This window comes from Triturus cristatus, chromosome 12, assembly GCF_964204655.1.
Source record: "Triturus cristatus chromosome 12, aTriCri1.1, whole genome shotgun sequence".
Classification (NCBI taxonomy): Eukaryota; Metazoa; Chordata; class Amphibia; order Caudata; family Salamandridae; genus Triturus; species Triturus cristatus.
The window spans coordinates 518,197,339-518,222,365 of NC_140595.1; the positions used below are offsets into that span (position 1 = coordinate 518,197,339).

General features: G+C 41.9%; 1 protein-coding gene across 1 annotated transcript in view; it reads right to left on the reverse strand.

Moving 5' to 3' along the window:
- The window catches only part of ZNF423 (zinc finger protein 423), a 503,577-nt gene extending 478,926 nt beyond the window's left edge, over positions 1 to 24,651 (reverse strand). Inside the window, exon 1 of the mRNA XM_085640111.1 lies at positions 23,668 to 24,651. Coding sequence (XP_085496237.1) covers positions 23,668 to 23,707 — 40 coding nt within the window. The 5' untranslated portion in view covers positions 23,708 to 24,651. The remainder of the gene's footprint in view (positions 1 to 23,667) is intronic.
- Between the last annotated feature and the right edge of the window lie 376 nt (positions 24,652 to 25,027).

Below are 25,027 nucleotides of genomic sequence, written 5' to 3' on the forward strand. Positions count from 1 at the left end.
GCTCCCATGGAAGACAGATTCTGACATTTGATCTCTGTCTTTGCATGCACAGCAATTCTGACAGGATAAGAACAAGATTTACAGGCCTGTTTACAGAAAAGATCACTTTTAGTGTTGGTTGGTGTGAAAAGACTTTGCTCCTTGTGAAGGATGATCTCACCCTGGACTGTCTAAAACAAATACAGCGAGCAAATAGAAAGCCAGAAAATGTGAGTTACAAAGCCAATGGTAAGCAACCGGAGGAATGCATTCCCAAAGAAGCTTCCGGAATGTCCCCAAGAGGTCTTTGGCAAACCACACCATTGCACCATCTAGTAGGCTTCGACCTAAAAATTAACGCAGGACTCCAACTTTAGTGCAGTAAGCGACAGAGTACAGCAGACAGAAAAGATCTACTGGGTGGGCGGCCATAAATAGCCCATATAACCAGTCTTAACTGACAGACGACTACTGCTTTCAGATCAGACAGTCCGATAGAAATGCATGCATTTAACAGGACTGACAACTACCAGTAAAATGAAAAGGAAGCTGTAACTCAATACTTTTCACCAGTCTGCCAATGCTGCCTTCACTAAGCATACAAGGGTACATATTCCAAGTATTCCTCACAAGGCTTCAGAAATCTAAATGTTGGCAGATATGATCACTAGTATAAGGCAGGAGATGATTCTGCTATGCACGAAAAGGGACATTCAAACAATCAAGGGGGCTTTGCTGTCTGGTAGGCTTTGATCTATCACATTTTTGTAACTTTCATTGTTTCACAACCAACCAATGAGAACAGGAACCAGTGCCCATCTCCCCCACCCCCTCCTCGGAGCAAAACGCACACTTTAAAGTGGAAAAATAAATTGAGTAAAGAGGAGTAAAAACTTGGACTCTAATTATTCAATACATATTGTCTTTACTAAACTGAAAACAGCGTGCTTAAAGCACTGTATGGTTATTTTGCCACAGGTAAAACAGCAGTAGAAGCTTTTAAGAGATATGAGACCTAGCAGCAGTCAGTACAAGACAGCAACATCACAAAATAAAATGATGAATCGAGAGTTGCAACCTTTGAAAAACTCATTCTCAGATCTGGATTTCATCCATCATTATTTTGCTTGCCACAACACCCCAGTTTGGATCTACCAATATGCAAATCAGTCTTCACACTGCTCCCCATTAGAGCAGTCCAGCCTGAACTGCCAGGTCAGATCCTCCCTGGACCGGAAACAAACATCCTGAGACCGGTTTCCGGAAACAAGCATCCTGGGACCGGTTTCAGGGTATCGCCATTTGTAAGTGGGTGGATGGGTGTGCCACAGGACTTTACTGTTCTTTAATTTTGATTGTGTTCAGTTGTCTATTGCACAGCAGAAGCAAAGTGCTTGAGATATTTACTTATTTATACACTTTCTATTGCACAGTGTTGCCTCTCAGTACCTTCAGAGTTCTGACAGGTAAGGTAATACTGCATGAATATTGGATGGGAGTTACCAATAATCTAGTGTTGTAAGTACCCACGTCCAATATGCTTTAATACCATCCTTTCCATGTTGAGATATGCATCACTATCAAGGTAGGTAGTGTATGGTGCAATGTGCACATGAGTTTGTGGTATATTTAGGTTAGTCAACCCGGAGTGCTTCAACAATGTATGTTGGTGCGATGCATGAAAGTGCTGTTGGCTTCACAATGCTTTGCTAATTATGTAACTTTGGTACCATATTGCATGTATGGTAGCGTACACGGTCTTTGACATGCAGAGGATGGCAAATTCTATTCATTTCTGTTGATTTTTCATCCACACTCCCATCATGTTTTAGATTGTCCCCAACTGTGGAATTAACTTTGACATTCCCCTTTTTTCATCAAAAAATCACTAACTAAATAAACACAACTCCAAAAAGACATTTACTCCAACCATGGGTCTGTTAAAATATCTTATCACTTGCAATATAGCAAAAGAGGGAGAGCGATAAGGAGTTGCCTAATTCAGCTCAGAATGAGTTCATTAGGGGTTTACAAGTTATGATGAGACTGCTGGGGGAAGGCAAGTATAAACAAGCCTTGGCAAATCCAATATATGTCAACTTTTGGCTTTGCCAATGATTTTGAATGCCTTGTAAATTTGTACAAGGGCACAACTTTTTTTGTGTAGAAGTGCACATTGTGCAAGAGTGATAATGCTGTCATTCACAGAGAGGTAAGCCAATTATTGAAGCAGACTGAGCCTGTGCCCTATGCTGTGGTGAGTAGAGAAAACACATTAATATCACCTGCAGATCAAAGGATAAAAAGAAATAGCTAAATGTCCCAATAAAGAAGTATAATATATACATTTTTATTATAAACAATTGTTATTAAGACTCCACGAGAAACACGCCAACATTTTAAAAGAAAATCAACACAGGCAGCAAGTAAACGGTTTCGAGAAAGATCCTACACTGTTTATAGAAATACTATAAAAATCAATTTAGGACAAACATGTCTGGATGAAATATTTTATTGAAATCAGAAAAGATAAAAACTTAAAAGTGAAATATTTCAATTGCAAGTACTCTACCAACAACCATTTTTTTTTTTAAACAGAGTTTTATATACTATACGAATCGGGTATCTGAGAGCTTTACATAGCACCAGTTGCGTTACATGAGGACACATTCATTTTTTTACTAGGCATGGGCAGATTAAGTGATTTGCCCAGAATCACAGGATGTTCAGCTTCGAGACTCGAACCCAGTCCCCCAAATTCAAGGTCGACCACCCTAGCCATTAGACCAACTCCTCACCCTAGGCTACATCGTACTGTATGGACAATGAATTCCTCTAAATTACTGTTAGGCCCTTCTAAGAAATTATGCCTTCAGTCATGAATCGCGCAATGCTTTAATACTTAGTTGCTTAAGTTATTGCTCGAGCAAAATTAATATTAAGTTAACTCTTGGAAGCATATTTTCCTGTCAATTAATGAAGCAGATCGTCAAGTGCTCCCTTTTGAAATTTCCACTAAGCAGTAAATCTAAAAATGAAGAGAAAAGAACTGCAGAACATTTTATATATACAAATACAATTATGAAAACTCAAAAGGAAAATAAAGCAGATGGGTAAAAAAAATATATATCTTCCGCAAACAAAATATACTATTTTTCAAATGTAGAATTTTATTAGAAGTTCAAGAGGTGCACGACTTATAGAAGTCCTCTGCATAAATTGTACAACTGCACCTGTAGTGCAAGGAGAAATGAGCATTTTGGTATATTTGAAAACCAACAATTCAAAGTAATTTGCAGATGTCCGAGGTGCCACCCAGTCTGCTTTAACAGTGTTCATGTCCAGAAACTAACAGCACAGACTACAAGAGATATTCACTACACAGTTCCTGGAACTAAACTATACCGCATAACGTAGATTAATATATTAATTGCCAGTACAGAATGAGCACTGACAAACTCACTGAGCGGCCAGGCACCTAATTCAGTTCAACAGGAGACTGATTAATAGCACATTTAATTTAATTAGGATCAACATAACAGATAAACCTGACAGTAGGACTCGTAATAACATCTATTTTATGAAATAGTTCAAGAGCAAGTCAGAAATGTCTGAGCGGGAACTTAGAGCAGGAAGACACCCTAACTGTCTGTGAAAGGGGAACAGCTTAGTAAGAAGTAGAGCCCAAGTGCATCACTTAGAGAAGATGATTTAGGCGCATTAATTTATAACAGAAATTGTTGTCATCGTGGCCCAGTTAAGATATCATTTGAAAGTGACTTTCCTAAATAGACAAACACAATAAGCCCCTCCTTTTCCATATGCCACAAGTAGCGGCTGCTACTGAAACCAAGTGGTGAGCAACGCAGTGGGGGTGATAATCTATCATATATAAAAACGGGCTCACATGGCCCTGCCGCTGCCGGAGTCCACCCTCTTCCTCATGCGCGTGGAACAAAGCTTCCAGACTCTCAACCCAATTGGTGCTGCTCTCATGCTATACCTAGCATGAGAGCAGCACCAGGATTGGTCTCAGCATCCTGGTTTGCCGCTCAGACAGTGACTGGAAGCTTGTGCCGTTTCTCCAACCCAGCTGTGTAATATAGCTGAGTTGGAGAAGCCAAGTGCACATATCTGTTTGGACAGCCAAAGACAGACAGCCAAACCGACATGTACGCTGACAGTGTGGAACTCTCCTTCTCCCTGCTCAGCCTGCTATCATCAAAGACGATGGCCCAGCCCTGCCCTAGACTTGGGCCACTCCGCAGTGCCAGCGAAAAATAAAATGATAAATAGTTTTTTGTTGTTGTTTTTTTATCTCCTGGCACTGACCAGTGGAGCGACGCCCCTCCGCTATACTGGAGGAGCCACCCCTGTATGCGTCACTATCGGCAGCACAACTGCACATTTTGGTGAAGGCTCAGGCTTAACAATATCCTCACACTCAATACACTTTGCATATTTCCTCAAACTTAATCAAGCATCAACAGAAGTACAAGTTCCGTGCAGTACGCAGGGTTCTCCATACAGGAAAGTAAACATCATTAGTGCAGCAGGTGCAGTGGCACGAGGGTGCAAGGTGGCAAGGGGCCACTGCACTCCAATTACAACAGTGTTCTACTACCCAAGTGAGTGACAGGGGCCATTCTCATAGCTTTTATGAGGACTCAGTGCGCTGGTGCTGCTCCACTGCCTTCTTGGTTGAACTTGGAGAACTGTGGGAACCCCACTCTCCAAACAGCTCACTGGCTTTGTTTCTACACTGCTCAATGCATCCGTTTCCCATTTACATGCACTGGGATATTGTTCCCCACATCTATCCAGTTTTCATCTTGGGTCTAACTCCTCTTCATCCATCAATCGCACACCCCATCAATCAAGTTCATTCTTTTCTCCGACATCCCTCTATATTTAGAATGTGCCGGAGTTTCAAGTGCCTGTCCTCTTTGCTATTCTGCAGTGCTGTTTTCCAGATGAACCAGCAACAATAGGAGGCATGCATAATGCCAGGTCTGAGAGTGCAAGAGTGTCCCGTCTCCTCTGCCCAGTTACCCATTAGTGATACAGCTCTCTCTATATGAGCAGAAATCATGCTAATATAATTCAAAGTGATAATCACTGATGTGAACTGCGGGTGAAGGGCCCGTTTCCCTGTGATGCCCAAGGGTTGATCCATTCATTTTTTAAATTTGTCTTTCATTGGCCAGATCCCCGAGCAGGCAGAAAACACCACTCTGCCTCAGTGTTGATATTGTCATTGTATACATGGCCTTAGAGAAGTCAACAGGCTGTACCTTGGTCGTTCAGTCCTTCAAATAGGAGAAAATTATCTTGTGAAGAATACTATGATGCACTTGTCAATTGACAGGGCAACTAGTCACTCCAACCCCCTGTAACTGATGAAAAAGTGCCAGATTCTAAACAAAACAGATTTCAGAGATGATGCTGTATTGAGAAAGCTATTTTGAATCAGCTAAGGTAGTTAAAAACACAAGTAAAGATCAAAACAGGAGAGCGTTGACCATATATTCCTAAAAAATATGGATGGTTGTAAATTCTTGTTTGGAAGGACAAACCTGTTCCCACTCGCCTACACTCATTTCCTTCTGCGTGTTACCAGGCATTTCCAAAGGACAAATGATGCCAATTCATAATTTAATCACGTTATTAATACAGATCCAACTAAATCAGAGTGATTTTTAAATCAGTACTTCACTTTTACAAGATTGAGACATGGTCCTAGATTCCAAGGATAAACCGGTTTGTACTTAAATGTACAAAATCTGTAAAAAGAATATGGAACTGATACTATAGACTACATAGATCTACTGAAGGATAGTACAGCCCTAAAATGTTCGGATGCCACTCTACGTTCTGCATTGCGTGCCCCATCAGAATCCGGACAGCATCACAATTAGCGGAGATTATTAATGTAATCCTCATTTAATGAGTTCTTGTCTGTTTCACTACTACATTTAGATCCAAACAAACGATAAAATTAGGGGGCTGATCACAGAGCTAACAATTCCTTTGCTAATTATTGCATTCCAAATTTAATTTACAGTGTGCCCCGTTCCCGCAATGCCAGCCTCCTCGATACCAAGAGCAAAGAAAAGAAAATTACATCTTTAGGACAAAGTATGAAAGACACCGTTACTTCTCAAGTCAACTCAGTAACTGATCTCCGACGTTGTATAATTGACTTTGCAAGCAGAACAACAGCAAGACAACAAAGAAAATGTCAGTGTTTTCAGAGCGTTAATCTATAGCACTAGGAGGGCCTCCTACTGTCAGACTGAGCCCGCGATACAATGGCTTCCGCCAAGATCTTACCATCGCGCTTTTATTCTCAACATCAATCAAGACACAGAGTCCTTTCCACATGATATTAAAATTCAGATCTTTGCATGGAGCGGACAGTTAAAACAGCATTCCTTTCAATGAGACCATTCAAAGTAATCAACTAATTGGAACCCAATAAACCAGTGAAATATTTCACATTTACGCTCCACGTTAACGAAAGCGGAGCACATCCTTTTTATGCTTTTGACTGACACAAATGAGGCAGGCAGGTTATGAATCAAAGTGCTTCTCCATTAGGATTGCTCTCCCAGACTGCATGCTCGACATATGACAGCAAGGCTGCAACTTCAAGCAGGATAACAAATCTTGACTTAATTAGCGCGTTTCTAAGCAAATCAGCTTGAGCACAAGCTAGCAAGGTTAGGCACACAAGATCAGTGCTATGTGACAACACCTTGCAGATCTGTCAAACTCTGCAAATGTATACCCAAGCACAACCCCTAAATTAAAAGCTGTGGCTACCCAGCAAATGATATACAACCAAATATTTGAGTACCAGTAATCAAAAGCTTAAACGCTCGTCAGCGTACATACATTTATTTTAGATGGGCCATAATACAATTTTTTTTTATAACTAAGGCCATCTCTTTCTGATGGTTCTGGTCATTTCAGGTTTCAAATCTTCACCCAATTAAATGCCACAGTTCGCTCATAAAAAGTCCCCAACCCATTTTAACCAGATGTGATCAGACCGTAAGCAGAGGCTTCTGATCACAATTTGTTTTTCAGGGAGTCACTGTATGGGGGAAAAGTGAAATCAGCGGCCCTTATCATTAACATATTTTTTAAAAAACTGTCATATGGAAAAATAAATTAATTTATGATAACAGCTGCCAAAAACGTTGAGTCACCACAATTGCTCTTTTTAGTTGCTACTCAAAGCATCTTTAACAGTGACATTGTATATGAGTTGAGCCTACACAACACTGGAATGCACCATTTAATCGGATCACTTTACACATTCAAAAAGAAAGGACTTACAAGTCAACTTACTTAATGGAAAGAGTGACAAGTCCCACGTCAGCAGCCGCCCTGGTCTGCATGCAGAGTAAGTGGTAATATAGATATTCCAACAAGCTCCACTATTACACACCTCTAGTTGTACACGTTTGTCACCTCGTTAATGATAAATGCTGGTGAATCAAGTCAATCAGAATTTGAGGGTTCCATTCAGTGGCACAAAACTTTACGAGATCTGTCCTCCTATTTAAAATTGGTCTCTTGTTCAAAGACAGGAGCTGCTTCTAGATGATCTAAATCTGGTATTTTACTAGAAAACCTAAATATAATCAATACAGATGATTGGCAAATGGAAAAAAACAATGCAGGGCTACCTAGTTAGTGAGTGACCAATAGTGTAAAAATCAGGTTTGAAATTTTTCATCGGGATGCTCTTCTTGGAATATGTACTAAAGTAATCCATGCAAGCATTATTCCAATCTGTGAATTTCATTGTACTGGTCTACACCATGTTTGTGAATAAAGGTTTATGGTGTGATTAATAAATACCATTATAATAAAAGCAGGTAAAACATACCACACATAAAATATACCTGAAACCTTTTGTTCACACCAACTTAAACAGTCATTAAAAAATGTATATACCTTTTCCCATCATCTACATAGCAGCTTATACACAAACTACAGATTCGCCGTCAGGCTTTTATGAATAAAGCACACAATTTGCATAACAAAGAAAATAAAATCATTCGATTTGCATTAAGATTGATTTACAGCAAGTAAACCTTGGAGAAAGAATGCAAAAAGTTACGCCTTCCGAAAGACCGATTCTTAAGCTGGTCTTAGAATTTAACAACTTCAAGGGTTACCAAAATCCACAAATGACGACGGGCCACAGGTACACATTGTACTGCTCTGTGTTACAAATGTTCCAAACATGTATGGAAAGTGCATGCCTTAACCCCCCCCCCCCCCCCCCTTCTTTCTAAACAGTGGTCAAAACCAATAGTTGGCAATAGCTTTAGAAGATCAACACAAATTAAATGTTTGGGGGCTAATAGATTCCAACTAAGAGCCCTTACACACCCGTGATATCAGGCAGGGGAAAGCAATCCCCAAATATCAGACGATTATTAACTAGTTATAATCAAAACAGTTTAAAATCACGAATTGGTGGGAATTCAATTTATTTGAGTAATTGAACTGCTTTACTTCTATCACTACCTTTTCACCATTTCCCCAGAAGACCACCCACCCTTTGGGATCACTAGTTGTACTATGCAACCAGACATTTTGGGGTGGTCAATTTTCTTGCTCTAGTCACCCAGGTAATTTAGCATATTGCTCAAAAGAAGTCTCAATAATCATTAGGTGCTACAGCTCCTCAAAAACCTTAGAATTGGGAAAATGTTATCTACATGAATATGGACACAGGACAGTGTTAATCACCTATGTCTGCAAAGATGTTTTGTGTCTTCTTATCAAACTGGGCTGTGTAATTTTAAGTCATTGTCACATGATCAAACATGTAATATGGAAGCAGCGGTAATGCAGAACCATATAAAGATAGGGTGGTAGAATGAAGAACAAGGGCTTCAGGCCCTAAAAATCTACGTTAAAGTCATCACCAAGGTACAGGAAGAAGCAGAGTCAGCATCGATCTGTTCAGGGTTTGAGAAGAGTGTAGTATACTCCTATTCGAAAGAAATATGCGATGTTACATTGCATGCGGTACATCGCATGCCATTACAAGCGGTTGTTATAACGACTTGCTTTAGGGGGCGCTGGATGTTGGAATAGTATAATTTACTATTCCAACTCCAGTGTGTGCAACAGTAGGGTGGGAATTGGATTTTAAATCCAACAGCTTGTGCCCCCTATAGCAAGTCGTTGTAACGACTTGCGTTGTAATGGTTTGCGATGTAACAACGCGGTCGTTGTAACGACTGCGTTGTAATGGCATGCGATGTTTCGAATGCGATGTAAAGGATGTCTCCCATTCAAAAGCCATGATGATCTGCTCTTCAATGCGCAGATCAGCTGTAGCCAGGTAGTCTGAACAGGCAAAGTTGCCATTCAAAATATTGGATGTTGTACTGTGTATAGAGGCTCAGGGAACACCACAAAGGACAGAAGCTATTGATGGATATAGAAGGAATTTATCATCAACTACATCTGGCACGGATGGGCAGTTACTGTATGATCAAGTGGGTTTATTGAGGAAGGTATATGGCACAGATTGATGCCAGTACTTGCTGAAAGTATCACAAGTTAATGCAGACTACCTACAACCCAGTGAGATGTAGGTGATTAATGAGGCTAAGGGTATGTAATACAAAAGGTCCTCGAGACAGGGTCTAGCCTCTCTTGATTAATCGCCTGGAAGGGCGTACCTCTACTTACTCATTTATACCTTGTTCGCTGCATGTATCATGTACACAGCTACTAATTGAACTAATTAATGAACCATACTTTAAAACAAAGCTCAGGCAACAGCAAGTGAACATCTGCAAGTATGGTATACAGTCAATTTAGGCTGCAACTGGTAAACAGACTGACAATGAGCTAACGTTTACATGCACTAGCAAACTTGCTTAATTTAAAAATGCATTTCTTCACCAGGGGTACACTTTAACTGGAGAGTGGTAAGATCGCAGCAGGATGTCGAAAGGAGAAACATGAATTGTTCCAGATGTAAGACAAAGAAGCCAGCAGTTCAGGAACCATGCATCAGATTTGTAAAAGAGGCAAACAAATTCATTATAATAGCAAGACTGGTTTTAACCTATGAAAAAAAAGCCGGTGAACCCTAAATTCAAGGTCGCTCATTGCCAACAATAGTTGCTATAAGCCTACAAAATGTACAGACACACAAGCTCAAACAGATGCGGTAGAAGTATACTAAAAAGAAAAGCTTGGATGTGCATAACTATCGGCCATAGCAGCATCCTACAAAGCCATTTGCATCAGACACTGTTGCCTACATAGAGGAGCACATTGGTCAGCCACCCATCATGCTATGAAACCTTTCCAGAGACAAACACAAGCAGCCCTGGACCAGTTTCGCCCTAGTTATAAAGAGTGTACATTTCAGAACCTGAAATTAAAACTGCTGAACTTGAGGAAGAACATTATACTCCGTGACTTCGAAGTCTGGATGAAAAGGAATAAAAATGCTCTTGCTGCTGACCTAAACCCCTCCACCATAAAATAATTCCAGTGGTTGTGCACCAGTCTATCACCACAGGTGACAATATTTTGGACCACATATAAGTAACGTTTCCAATGTTTATCCGGCTTCTTCGTCCTCCATGGCCAAGTACAAATCAAGATTCTTAAGCCTACTACCTTTCTCAAATGTGTCGGATACAAAAGTGCCCAGGGCAGCCCAATGCTCAAACTGGAGTCGATGTCCAATGGGGCTTCCATGGACTGATCTCATGTCAAATATCTGTTGAGCAAACATGATCCAGATGAGAGGAGCACCAGACAACCTAGCTCCATTGCAAATGCAAACAACAACAAAAAACACCAGCTAATTTTCGGCAGACATAAGAGTCGGAAAAAAGAAGAAACTGTGAAATATAGTCATTGGAATCCCATAGAATCAAGAGAAACACAATGACAGCAACATAAGGCATGATAAAAAAAAGCAACAAATAATCCAAACCGGGTCTTCTTCAAAGCCAACTTTAATCGAGCCTATCCACATATGCTGAACTACACTGACCATACACCAGAGTGGAGAGCTGCAACCCAGCCATCTCTTTTTCAATAGCGTGTGTTCAGTACACGTGATGTTTAGCAATAATGGTCTTATCATTTCTTAGCACTTTTAGTAACAGATGTTACTGGAACACAATCGAACAGCATACATTTTATCAACCTGAAAATGCATCCCAGTAGATTATTGAAAATCCCCATGCTTGGTTTTGCCTGAGTCACAGCATTCATGGAAACTTCGGCATCCTAAGATTACTACTGAAGCTGTTTAACCCAATCACCTTGACTGGGATGGATTGCTGGAGATCATCCACTAACTTAAACCACCATTGGCCATGCAGCAGGTTTCTTCGGGTCTCCACTCTGTTCTTGGATCACAAACTATGTGTGACATGGCCATTGAGGGATCTCAGATGATAACCATCAGACAAGCAGCCTCTACTGCTATTCAAATATTGTGTGAAAGCCCCCACCCCCTATTGAGATCAAGGTCCATCTCAATTCATAACGGACCTCACTGGGTAAGCATCAATTTACACACTTCAATACATAGATGCATGTATATGCTAGAATGGATTAACCCCTTCAGTGCCCATGACGAGCTGGACTCGTCATGGGCCGCGGTGGCGCTGTGCCCATGACGAGTCCAGCTCGTCATAGACCCCGCCCGCTAATGCAACGGCCGGCACTGGGCGGGGAAAGGGGCGGGCACTGAAGGGGTTAAAGAAAGATGGCAAATATGTCCAATGAGACAAGCGAGTGGGAAAGAATTTCGGCGGCTGAATAAAGCAGCAAACAGAAAATGGGTATGGATGACTCCATATCATCCCGGACATAAGCCCCTAAATTATCTCTCTTTTTCCACAATCATTGTTTTTTCAGGTGTGGAAGTTCAATTAGCTCAACAGAACTGAATTTACACTTCAACTCTCATAATGCATTAGGTTCAACTAAACGCCAAGAGCACTGAGTCAACTGTATATAATTATGCAGTTGAGAGCTGTGAGCAACCTGAAAACCCAAGAAGATGTCCATTGTTCCACAGACCACTTGACAGACCAAACGCTGACCATTAAGTGCACCTGGTAGGGGGATGAGAACCGGGGAAACAGAGTTACAGCCTAAAAATCAGGTTAGTTTATGGCAGTAGCCCTGTATTCAAGGCTCCTGTCTCTGCTGCATGTCCACTGGTCTGTCACAAAAAATGGTATCTCTACCAAGACTCTAACATGACAGGGAAAATGGATGCCCCGAGGGAACACCAGCACATACATCAGCAGATGCGCAAGCTCCTATACCACTTCCAGTACTCCCACTGTACCTGGTTGCGTACCGTGTAAATGCAAGGTACAAGTTATATATTCAAATGCTCCTTTCACTCTAACAAATGTATGTATATAGGTACATTAATCTGTATTGCCCGGGATCAACTTCAACCAATGGTTGACTCTTGAACTCAATAAGTTCCAGAATCCTTTTCACTTCTAACACACAAGCTACTCAAAGGAAACTTTCACTTTTACGGTAGCCTATTGGATGTCATGATATGTTAAAGGTTCATCACAATGTGACTTGGAATCATATTAGAACAGTTTGGTTCCAAGTAGTGTTAGAGACAGGAAAAGTAACTCGAAACAGGAATGTGATTTTTCAAAAAGATACTACTCAATGACATAAGAACCTTAGTAGAGTCTATCAGATATCTAACCTGAACTGATCCTTTGGGTAATAGTATTAACAGAGCACTGATACAACCTGTATTTATAAACAGTATTTTGTTAAATATTCTGAATGCTAAAAGTCAGTGAATGTTTAATTAAAAAACGACCTGGTGTGAGGATTTAAAACCAGCATTTATCTATGAAGTGAGATACAAACCTTTAAAACTGGAGAAGTACTAATATAATTTTTGAAAAAGTAACTGTTTATGTTTGTGTGCATCAATTGGATATTAAAAGGTTTCACAAAACCATCCGTTGCAGTTAAAATTGCCTTTTTGGCACCAATTTTAGATCGCAAAGCAAACTCAAGCTATTCAATGAGGTTAAGAGATGAAGCCTAGAATTTGTGAACTGCAATGGAGCAACCTCACCAATGCCTCTCAGCATATCCCCAATGCTCTCAATGCCATAGACAGTCTAACATTAAGCAATTCAACGCCTGCCATGAGTCTCGCACAGATAACTAGACCAATCGCTCATATTACTGCGCATCTTACGAAAGGCAATAAGAACATCTAAAATACTAATGGGAACTTCATAATCTGAAAAACACCGAGAGGAAATGAAAATTTACCTGTTCGCCGAAGCAGCTGCTAGTTGTAAACGTAATAGACAAATTTGACTAGAAAGGAGGTCTTTACAATTGAAATGGCTATCAGAGCATGCCACCAATTCTCAAATACTGAATTGTATTCATATTTTTACAAGAAAAGATAGAAATCAGCATTTTTCCAACTGATGCTTTCCTTACAAAATTCTGAAAATAGCTTAATTCTGCAGCACAACGAACGAACCCGACTTTTTTCTTAACATTTGTGCTTCGAATAGATGGGTTGAGGGCAGATATTTCCTCCACCAGATACCCAATTCTGCATTGAAAGCAGTGCTCTCGCGGTGTTTAACCTCGCCACCAGTAGGGTTTTTTAGTGAGAGACTAAGACTGGCTCCCACTAAGGTGGGTAGCCTCGCAGACCCACAAGGCGCAGCATGAGAAGGCACACACTTGCCAATCAGTAAATGACACTTTTATTCGGTTAAGCTAGATAACCACAAAACACCACATAAATATACAAAAGAATGAAATTCATAAAAAAGACAAGTTTAAAATACATTAACAAGAAGGGAATGCAGGTGAATAATGCATTTGATTAGGTGTGCAGTGTAAGCTGCAGTCCTGCAACACGGGCTTTTCCCCAGAGTGCATAAAAAGCACTCTTGCATATAGTAAAAAGACTTGACACTCAAAAGAACTAATTGAATGGTCTTGGTCATTCTGCATTACTAACATTTGAATGCTGGCAAGAATGATTCGAATTAAATAAATATTGTTTTTACAAACAGTACATACCGCCATTCAATTAAATAAGGGCATGTGTAGGTAACGCAATAAAAGGGGTGGGGTACAGAATCAAGTTCAAATTAGTGAACTGTGACTGCTCAGGAGGGTAAGCAGGGCCATGCTTAGAAGCAGGGGACTGATGAAAATGTATGGCCTAAGTCATATACTTTTAGTGAATTTAAGAGGACTTTAAGTACTTGAAAAAAGAAATTGCCCTAGTAAACTCTAATGCTGTTTCCCAGTTATTATTTTAAATTGCACTTACAATGGATGAAAAAGAGCAAGACAACTAATTTTCAACCATTTCATATGTAAGGCTATGGGCAGGAAATGAGTTGTTCTGGTGGGTGACCTTACAAATTGTAGGGATTAACCCATAAATCATACCTTTATGGATAATAGCAAACGTTTAGCAGGTATTTTCCCAGAAGACACATATAAAACCACTCCTGTTAACAGTAGCAACAAATGTATTTCCCAGCCTAAGGGAAAGGGTAAGATCACCCCACTACATTTAATGGGAATCTGAAGGAATAGGATTGGCTCTTTTCCCTGTAGAAAAAAATGCAAATGTGGAATTGCATACCTCTGTGCAGAGTATCCACCAACTGAAGTATTCACACATAAGTATATGTTGTACATGAGGCGTGCTCCAAGGAAATCTGAGATCATCATAGATTTTTAAAAGTGCTTTTAAGATTCTATGTAAATCTCCCTTAAAGGTCAAAACCTATTTCAAAATGTGGGATTAGTCCAACAAGAGTACATTTTTGCAGCCGGTCTAAGTGAATTGAGTCACTATAGAGGTGCACATCAGTGTCTTATTGTTGGGGACGTTGGTGAGGAGCATGGAAAGGACCCTTTGCATGATCTTATCAAATATTAGGATAGTAGTTCAAGTGGTTTTTCTGAAAGATGGATCCAAAATATCATCTATTTTGGAAAAAACAAAAAAGGCTCATTGGTGTTCCATTAACATTCATCAGAATAATGTATCGCCAGGTCAAACCTCTATGCCTAGGTTATAGGTGAATGGGCACACACCAAGTGTCTGAATCACAAAACCCAAGTCCATAAGTTCGTCTTATTCCTTCAACTGCGGCTGTAAGTTGAGTGTAAGAGAACAATGCTATCACTCACAGAACAAGTTTGTGGATCAAGGCCTAAAAAAATGCAACAGTATACATATTGTGTGGATATAAAACCTCATGATGCAGGATGCCATACAGATTTGTTATTCTACCTCCACCCAGCTGTTAGAGGGATTGGATCATGCAAAAGTGTTTTGGCCATTCTCAGCTTTGCACTGTTGCCGGAGTTGGACAATCCTTGATCTTGCAAATGTAGTGTTATTTCTCAATATCAACATTTCTCCTTTACCCAAAAAATAAATTGATACATGGTCATTAGACTACCATGCCCATCAAGGAAAACAATTGTATTTGTTCACAAATCACGAGAACCAAGAGATCCGTGCTTTTAGCAAATTACTACTCAAATTTAATTTAAATGTTTATATTTGCTGATCACAACAAACTTCTGAACAGGGAGATTTGGAACGTCCAATCAGATAAGCTTTAATGGAAGACATGTTCTTTTATAAGCGTCCTCTGGCTCTGCTTCGTGAACTTTGACACCTTCACAAAATGCTCTTTGATTGTGGCCTTGAAGATATTACTACAAACTCTACTACACAATCAGCATTTAGATGAGCAATGATGTAATTGCATCTTGAAAATATACTCCCATTTGTCTCTTTTAAATGGTTAGAAAGGCAAGCCATGCAAACATATGGACTGCGCTCCGGTTTAAAAACTCAAACTTAGGTCTAAGAAAAGCAAAGCATTCGTTTATAATAATATGGTAAGGGAAAAAAAATGTTTAGATGTGTCTTCCTGCTGTAATATACTGCTTCATGTTTCCACCAAAGAACCCACATGAGCTAAACCAAAAACAAGTATGTAGTGAGATATGGTTTACACTCTTACTGGTCACTCAGAGCCTCGAGAACTCATGAGGTTTTGCACTGAGGGTCAGTCAATCTGGGAAAGGCATCTTAGCCAATGAGGTATCTCAACAAAGTAATAATACTACTAGTGTGAGAAGAAAAGCCCATGGATGAAAAGGAGTATGCAGCTCAAAAATCGCAAAGCCATGCAACAACAAACACAGCCTCCTTGAGGTCTCTTATTTATGCACTTGGGTCTGGTGTAAGGTGCTTCATACATGTGCTACAAACCAATACATAGGTTTCTCTGGAAATCCATTCCAGACTGACGCTCTCGGAGTCTCTTACCAATTCAGGAGCAAGCCAAATACTGGAGATTCCACATGAGGCCCTGGGGGAACCAGGAGTGAGCTAGGAGTGGGCCAGGTGAGGATTGAAAACTCAGATATCCTCTGCATGGTACGCATGCCCACAATCAAAAACAATAATCAAGAGAATTGTGGCATACTAACTACAATGTTAACGAATCGGCCCAACAGAAAGCAAACAAATAGTCTACTTTGAGTTATTCAGTATGGGAATTTAATATTTGAGAGATGGAAATAGCGCTGTTGTAAAAGTATAATAGGAGTGCTGTGTTGCTCTGCCCAAAGAGACAAGCCAATGGGGAGTATTATGACAAGGGTAAATTGTACCTGTCAAATCATAGGTTGACAGTAGGACATACAAATTCCTCCTCATTTCATGTGGTAAATCCATCATTCAAGAGGTTTCCTCTGAGTGACTCAGTGCTACGACTTCAGCTCTGTTCGGCTGCTGCCAGGACCCCATGTGGGCGCCGCTGAATGCTAGAAGGCAGCCCTGGCAGCCATTATGGACACAGAGCAGCAGACAGCTAACTGGTGACACCAAGATTTCTTCCACCATACAACCGTTTAATGGTAGGTAGCAGCATCAGTTACTATTTTACGCAATTTTGTAAGGTCCCAAAGAAAAGCTAATTTGAAGAAATTACATATATTGCCTTCCATTTTCAGACAGCTCACGGAGAAGAATTCCTGCCAGAAAATGCATTTACATGGTGACACCCTTCGGCCACCTTTTCAGGGACTTGCACACGCAGTACAGAGATCTGAATGCAAGGTGCGGAAAGGGCATTATAAGGAAAAAATTCCTCCCTTCCCCTGGAGATCACCGGGTGACAAAGCAAGCTGCTCCTATTCACAGGACAAGCTGTTCACCCCGCCTGTCTCTAAAACAATGATTGACTGATATGAACTGAAATTTTACCTCAGACATTTTAAACTAGTTAATAAATGACAAGAAATTACTATCTCAGCCATAAATCTGAAGTGGTTAATACTACATCCACTTTTGGGCAGGAGGTGCTCTTCCATTCATGCATCAGGTAAAAGAGGGTGACAAAAAAGTTATTAATTTAAAATATTGCAGTCCGTTTCAGCTTTTACTTAGGTGCACAGATGTCTATTAATTGTGTATAAAAAAGAAAGCCAGTCTGTCCTAAACGTTTCCATCATCAAGCACTTTAATCGGGCTTTTCGCCCATAAAAGTACGCAAACAATACAGTACGTACATAAAGTTAAGAGCAGAGAAAGATAAAAACACACTGCGCTACAACATACCATTAAAATACCCAATGATCAATACAATAAAAGAATGCCCATGGGCTACAATTAATCACATTATATGGGTATCCCCTATAAATTGGTAGATGAATAGATTTAAAATGGATATAAAAATATACATCAATTAGAATCCTCAAGTTGTAAACATCATATCTTGAGAATTCCAAAATCGGGGAACTTGGATTAAGAGCAGCAATGTAAACAGATCAGCCTTGTTATTCACTCCAGCGCCTTACTTCTGATGGAAGAGGTCTAGTGAAGAAACGTGGATACCACACAGGCAACTGTCTAAATAGATTCTGTGCAGAGGAGCCGTATGGCAACCTCAGGTTTACGGCAGCCAAGTTGCTTACACAAAGGAATAATCCATGTTTTTCTGGGGTGAATATATCCCAGACAGAAAAAAACAAAGTGTACTGTTGATTTTTCTGAATACTGGCAAACATGGCATACAGTACGTATTGGGCTCGATTGGTTTCATTTTAGTAAGAAGGAAAAGCGCTATAGCGGAATTTAAGAAAAATAGACTTTGCAGCTAAAGGAATAATAAAATAAAAAAAAAGACTCCCATTGAAAGTTAGGTTTAAAATCTAAAAAGAGGGAAGTGAGTGACCCCTCAGTCACATTCTGGAACTCGCTATAATGAACATGGGTCCAGTAAGCGTGCTTAAGTATGGTCCTAGATAAAGGAGTCATGGAGGAAGACCATTTTGAATTTGTTTTAAAAGTACTGCTTGTGGCTTAACTATTTGTTTTCAATTGAACAAAATTGTATGCAGTGCCATGATAAGACTTGAGGGTAATAAACAAGGTAAGAGCGTGTAGGTTGGGGAAGATTTTTATAGGACAATGGTTCATCTGCTGCCAAAACGCAGAGAGCAGACAAGAAGTGTCCATTGGTGGGTGGGGAAAAAGACTGAACACTGGCATTTTAGAAGGAAAAGAAAAACCAGGAGGAGAATATGACCAGAACAAGAGTGTGTATCCATGTTTTAAACACCAATAAAGGGAATCGAAAGAGGGGCTATCAGGAAAATATCTATGCAAACAGGATTGGGCGAAAACAAGAACTCAAGTTGGATGGTCTACCAGCCAAAGTGAAATAAGCACTGTAAAAGCCAGTAAGCCTGACATTGGCTGCCAGGCATTTGGCTTTGTCAATGCTGGTTTAGAAACACAATATCATTGGGGAAGCTGCTGGACCCTCATCAAGCATAAAAAAATTAATTTAAATAAAAACACCACACACTAAAAGCAACAAAATAAATGGTGGTCTCGAAAGGCACATGTTGGCATAGTAGTCCCTCGCACTGAAGGAACTACTTTGTGTGCTGATGTGCTCCTTGCAAAAGGGCTAAAGGCAATCACACAGTGAAGTTAGCCAACAGCAGAAGTGGGCTTGCCCACTGCCCCATGCTCAAATCTGCAGAAGAAAAATGTGAATGATGATACAACAACAGACCAATTGATGAAGAGGGCTGTCTGAAAGCCCCTATAAGTATATTACACATATAATTTTACTAAAATAAAAGGGTTTTGGCTAACTCTAGGCCTAAACACAAGCCATGGCAAAAACCAACAGCTCTGCCATTGGTTGCCTGCTTTTTGGCTTTAACAGTGCTTTTTTTGTTTTGCCATTTTTTGTGTGAAAACCTTTATGCTGGGTAAGTTTACATGCCCTTGATAATATATATTGTTTTAATGGCTAAAAGCAAAAAGGGTTTTGGTCACAACAAGCACATATTCCTGCAATAGTCCCAAGAAAAAAAAGAGACAACTACTTTGTCCGCTGATGAAAGAACAGAATGCCATCATGCACTGTGAAGTAAGCCAGTGTCTGAAGTGGGTAAGCCACTGTTGCAATGTGTAGTGAGCAGAAGAAAAATGTGTGAACGACACAGCAAAAGACCAATGGATAAAGAGGGATGGCTGAAAGCCCGCTAACATGCACATGTGTATATAATTTTAGTAAGATCAAAAGGACTTATCGAACAACAACAAAAAGAAGTCAATAAAATGGCAGAACTGTTAAAAACCCAAAGGAGCCTCAAATGGCTGAGCACGATATGTACAGAAAATGTGTGGGGTAGAGACTTTGAGTGCGCTATCAGCTATCATCAGACACAAAGACATCCACGAGAGTCAACCTCAACATCCCCAAGAGGAACTGCTGCTCTGACAAACTTGCCCTTGCAGACTCGACCGGGATCGGTAAATCACAAGGCAGAGGGAGAGCTGCCACCTACGCCGCAAGCAAAGCCATGGACGAGATGAAAGTCAACTTCCAACAATCTCACACCCAGCATGCTTACATGCGGAACAACAAGACATGTCTATTTGGCTGAGGTGGAGCTGCACTCCCAGTCCCCCACAGCGCTTTGGGAGCCGCATGTGAGTAGGGCACATCAAGCCCACCCTTATTGTCGGATTGATATGCACACATGCTCATCACCTACAGACCACCCCAGGGGAGTAGTACCCTTACAATTCACATCTCTTTTTTGAATGAATGTCTGTGAAATAACACAAAGATGTGGGGATGAGTAATGTCACATGCCATTTTGGGTGTCGACTGTCTTGGAACATAAAAGGTAGTCTGTGTATACCCCTGAGGAAGTGTTGGCCATGGAACAACAATTCCCATTCTGTTGGGTGCAGGGGGATACACTGTACCTGGGCCTACAACGTGCTCCGACTCTTGCCTGTACAGCGAAGCTTAATTATCCAACACTGGCACGGTACATGTCTCCGGCCTCACTGAATGAGCTGTATAAACCTATGACCACTCAAAAAGCTTCATCTGGATCTGGAATGCACCGAGCCCTATTACTCATCTCTGGCAGCTGTAATTGTGTCTGGTGAAGTATAAATCTATGACCTAACCCCATGAGCAAGGACAGTCTATGAACCATCTCTACCAGCTGTGTCCCTATAAAAAGGATATGTTCCCATAATAATAATGTATCATTGTGTAACTTTATAAACCGATCCCATAAGCTCAAAGATTCTTTGATATATCTATGGCAGTCAAAGATATGCCCCTATAGGTCTGAGTGTCTCTGACGAGTGTCTGCCAGTGTACAAGTCTATAACCTGGTGTTAAGCAGTTGTACAGTTTTCTGACTGTGTATGCATTGCAGAAGTCATCTCCAGAGATATCTGAGAAATTACCCCACTCTAGCTGTTGAACGGGCCTGATAATGAACTGGTCTATTTCCTGATTCTATGAGATGAAAACCCCTCTCTGAGAGTTGCATTTTAATGTGATCATGCAGCGAGCATCGTTAAGTGAACTGATTCACAGTGCATGACCTTATCAAGATGTTAGCACACAAGCTATTAATAGAGAAAACAATGGACAGGCATCAATTAGTTGGCCTACCATCAACATTAACTCAAAATGTCCACTTATTCTACTTACACAATCCGCAGCATTCCAATCCCATCCTCATATGGAATTTTGGTTTTAGCTCTGCTGGACTCTGGCCTGCAACACCACCACGCTCACTCTTAGGACAATCACTTCCGGTTTTAACGAAGAACTTCCCTCTAGATCTGATCTCTTTATTTCACCATCTAGCTCTCATTTTTCCAGTCCTTGCATCGCGAGTGGTTTATGGCCATATGTATGTTGTGGGCAATGTTACTAAACCGCACTTGCAAGGCTCATCAATTCCATTCTTACAGTTTGGGTAGTGCTTTTTGATACATTCGTCCCTCTTCCCCATTTGCGAATGTGCTTCAAATCTTAAGAGTTTATTCCATTAGAAAATGTCTGACCGAAAGGCTTGTCTTGAGAGATCAATGGTTTCTCTGTTAGACTGGATCCTCCTACCCATAGTGATGTCACTATAGCGAATATTAACGCAGGTAAAAAAAACTGCTCTCTTATCAAGTCACTGAGGGATAGAAAAGAATTTCATGTCATTTACAAAAATATTCAAATACAAGGAAGACGATATCCTTGAGGGAAAAAGGATTTTTTTGTTCTTTCTAAAAGTACAAACATTAGAGGCAGTGTCTACACCCCTGCCCATGGCCTTCACTGCATACCCCATACCTATGGCATTTGTCAGAGGACATGAATCCTCATGTGAGTTCACATGTCCATTCCTGCTATCTGTTTGTCCAATGATATGTATGTGTACAACCTAAATTAGAATAAGTATCTTACGATGGTAATACTATTTGCAATGTAACCGTGTATGGTGCATATCTGGCAGAATACAACAATTCCTTCCCAGATTACAAAATATAGGTTATAGAGTGGGATTCATCCCTCAGTTACACTTTCCACAACATGCCATGACTGTTGCAGACACATTATAACTGGTCTAAAATGTGTATTTGGCAGTGGTGGGTGTCAAAAGGGTCTGAGAATGGTTCATATGTGACAGGTATGATGTCCGTTTGTACACATTTATTATGAACCCACGTGTCCGGTGAATCTGGTAGAGTGTGACAAGCCAGTGGCAATAGAACACGTCTTACATCAAGTCTGAAGTGTCTACCCAAGTTGCAAGCAGATATAGCAATGAGGACCAGTGGCGGCTGGACCTCTCTTGTCTAAAAAGAACATGTTGAGTAGTGTACGACTTGTAAATGGCAAAGTGCATACATTTTTCTACAAATATGTATGGGTACAACATATTATGGCAGGAGGAAAAGATTGTACACTAGCTAGCTGCCTATGAGAGTGTTCCAGCAGAATGTTCCTAGCCGTGTTTGAGATTTCTGGCAAGATAGGTCATATCTTGTTTGGCAGGGTACAAGCCAACTGTTATTGGGTTAGTAACATGTTACTGACTGGGTAATTCATTTGATATATAGGACTTCAAATGACGTCCTGATGCGAATACGTCAAGACAGGTAACTGTCTCACCGATAGTATGTGATGCTTTTCATACTGGATCACAAGCATGTACTCCTATGGCAATGTAGACAGTCTTCCTCTATGGCATGTCTCTAGGAGAGTGGGCCTTGTCTAGGATGTCTCTTGCTATGACATGATTCACATAGTGTGATGAGTGCCAGGCAGGGTGTAATGAATCCCTGCCAGAGATATCAATATAAGATAACTCTGATGTGGGAGAGGACACACATTTGTTGTGTAACACACTCTTACTATAACAATTCTGGCAGTGTAGGACAGATCAATGAAGATCGTGTGACGAGATGTGACATGACCTGGGTACAGCAAATTCTTGGCATGGTGTGTCTTTCTATGAAATGTCTTTATGACAAATCCGTAATGAGGTCTGAAACATCCCTGGCAGTCTGAGATGGTGTGATAGGTACTTGGCATGATGGGTACTAGGCAAAGTCTAACATAGTTCCAGCAGTAGCTGGGAACATGAGCTGTATATGTTGAGGGGTATGACATTTCTCTTAAAATGTGTGCCATATCTGTGTCCCTGGTGTGATACCTTACTGAAAGCGATCTTTAGAAATGTATTTGTATCCCTGAAATGGTGAGGGTCTGGTGCCTATGATGGAATGGTAATGTAGTGTGCCATCAGCCAGAACCGAAAATAAATTGTTGACGAAATGGTTTGCAATGACAGGCCCCTAGTAAAGTGCAATATGTGTCTGGTTCAGTGTGATGTGAATCTGGCCCTTCGAGACATCTCTGGCATGACTGTCCAAGTCTATGGTCGGTCCTTTCCAGCGTGACATCCTCTCTATAGGTGTGAGGTGGTACCTGCAGGTTATGTCAATATGCCTGGAAGACTCATTATTTACTGCCGCAGTCACGTACCTTCGTGTGACGTCTCTACGGCAGTTGCAGGGGGCCGTTGAGCACACTATATGTGTCCTCGTGTGCAGGCTTCGGATTTTGGCGCCATTGCCCAAAAGCTGGAGCTGATTGGTCGCGAGGCAGCACCGGCTGCTCGTTCGCCGCCTCGGACCGCGAGAGGAGGGGAGTTAGGGGAAAACCAAACACAACAAACAGCGCAGCGGCGACGGGCGCAGAGACTGCCCCTTACCTTTCACCGAGCGCGGCTTGGCCTGCTTCCGCCTGGACATGTCCAGGGCTCTCTTCGCCGCCCTCTTCGCCTGCTCAAACTTTCTCCGTGGACCGGCGGCCGTTGCTTCCCTGCTATGGATGAAGTGAGCTGCTTCTTTCCGCCAGAGGGAAAGGGGGCGACGTGTCGTCTGCCCCCAAGCACTGATGCGGCTGGAGGCGCCTCGGGATCCACCGTGGACCCCCGTTGACAAGGTGTAAAAAATAAACCGGACCCGGCGGACCGGGTGGTGGGGGTGTGCCGGTGCCCGTTCTCGGCCGCGTCCCCAGGCTCGCGGGCACTGTTACACTCACTCTCAGGAAGTGTTCGTTGCAGAGGCAGCGGCGCGGCTCAAGAAACCGCAGCACTCAATGCGATAACCGCCCGAGGGTGCTCGGGGAGGGCGCTTCCTCCGCCTCTGTGGGTGCTTGGGGAGTGCTCTCGCCCTGTGGGTGTCCAGAAAGAGCTGGTACCCCACCCGTGGGTGACCGTAAATCGCCCGTGGGGGATTTGGGGGGGGTGGCTCTCTGGGATGGTCTAACCCCCTTCTGTAAGTGGCACTGGACCGGGAGGGGAGGCTCAGAGCCGAGGGGTGCTCCCTGAGGAGTCTCCGGACTGAGAGGTGCCGACAGAGAGGGGTGCTCTGTGTCGGGGGGCTAGCCCCGGTTAGGCTGTAGCTCTCCCACCCTATGTCGGGGTCCGGGGGTGCTGGCGGCGTTAGCTGCCCTTGCTTCCATGGGGCGGAGGGCTGCTTGTGGGTGCCCGGGTCCAGCCGCAGCCCGCTCTCGTCCTGCTCTTTGTCCTGGCTCTGCGCTGCCCTCCTCCTTCTCCTCCTCCTCCTGCTGCCGCTGCCGGGGCTGCAGTGCTGCAGACACACATAATAAAGCCAGGCTTGGCTGGAAGCAGAGTCCCAGCAGGAGGATGTGAGGAGTGGAGTCCCGGCGGGGGAGCGCTCTCATCCCGTAGGGAGCCCCGCACAGCCTGGGCTTCATCATCAGCCACAGAGAGAGCCAACAGCACCGAGCCATGGACAGCCGAGGAAATACAGCCCCGGCCGAGAAGAGGGAGGCGGCAAAAGGCGGAGCCGGCTCCGGGCCTGGGACTGGAGTGCGCGGTGCTATAGTACAAGGAGAGAATACTCCGCTTTAGAGAAATGCCACAAGCCCGGAGTCGCAAACACAGCAATGACAAGACTTAAATGTACAACTCTGGGTAGCAAAATAAACAGTTATCCCAAACGGAGGAGGCTCAATTTATACAGAGACTTAGAGCAAACTTCAAAAAGAATCTTCATATTACTTTACCACAGAGAAAAAAGGTGTATTGTGCTGCTCTTTAGCTG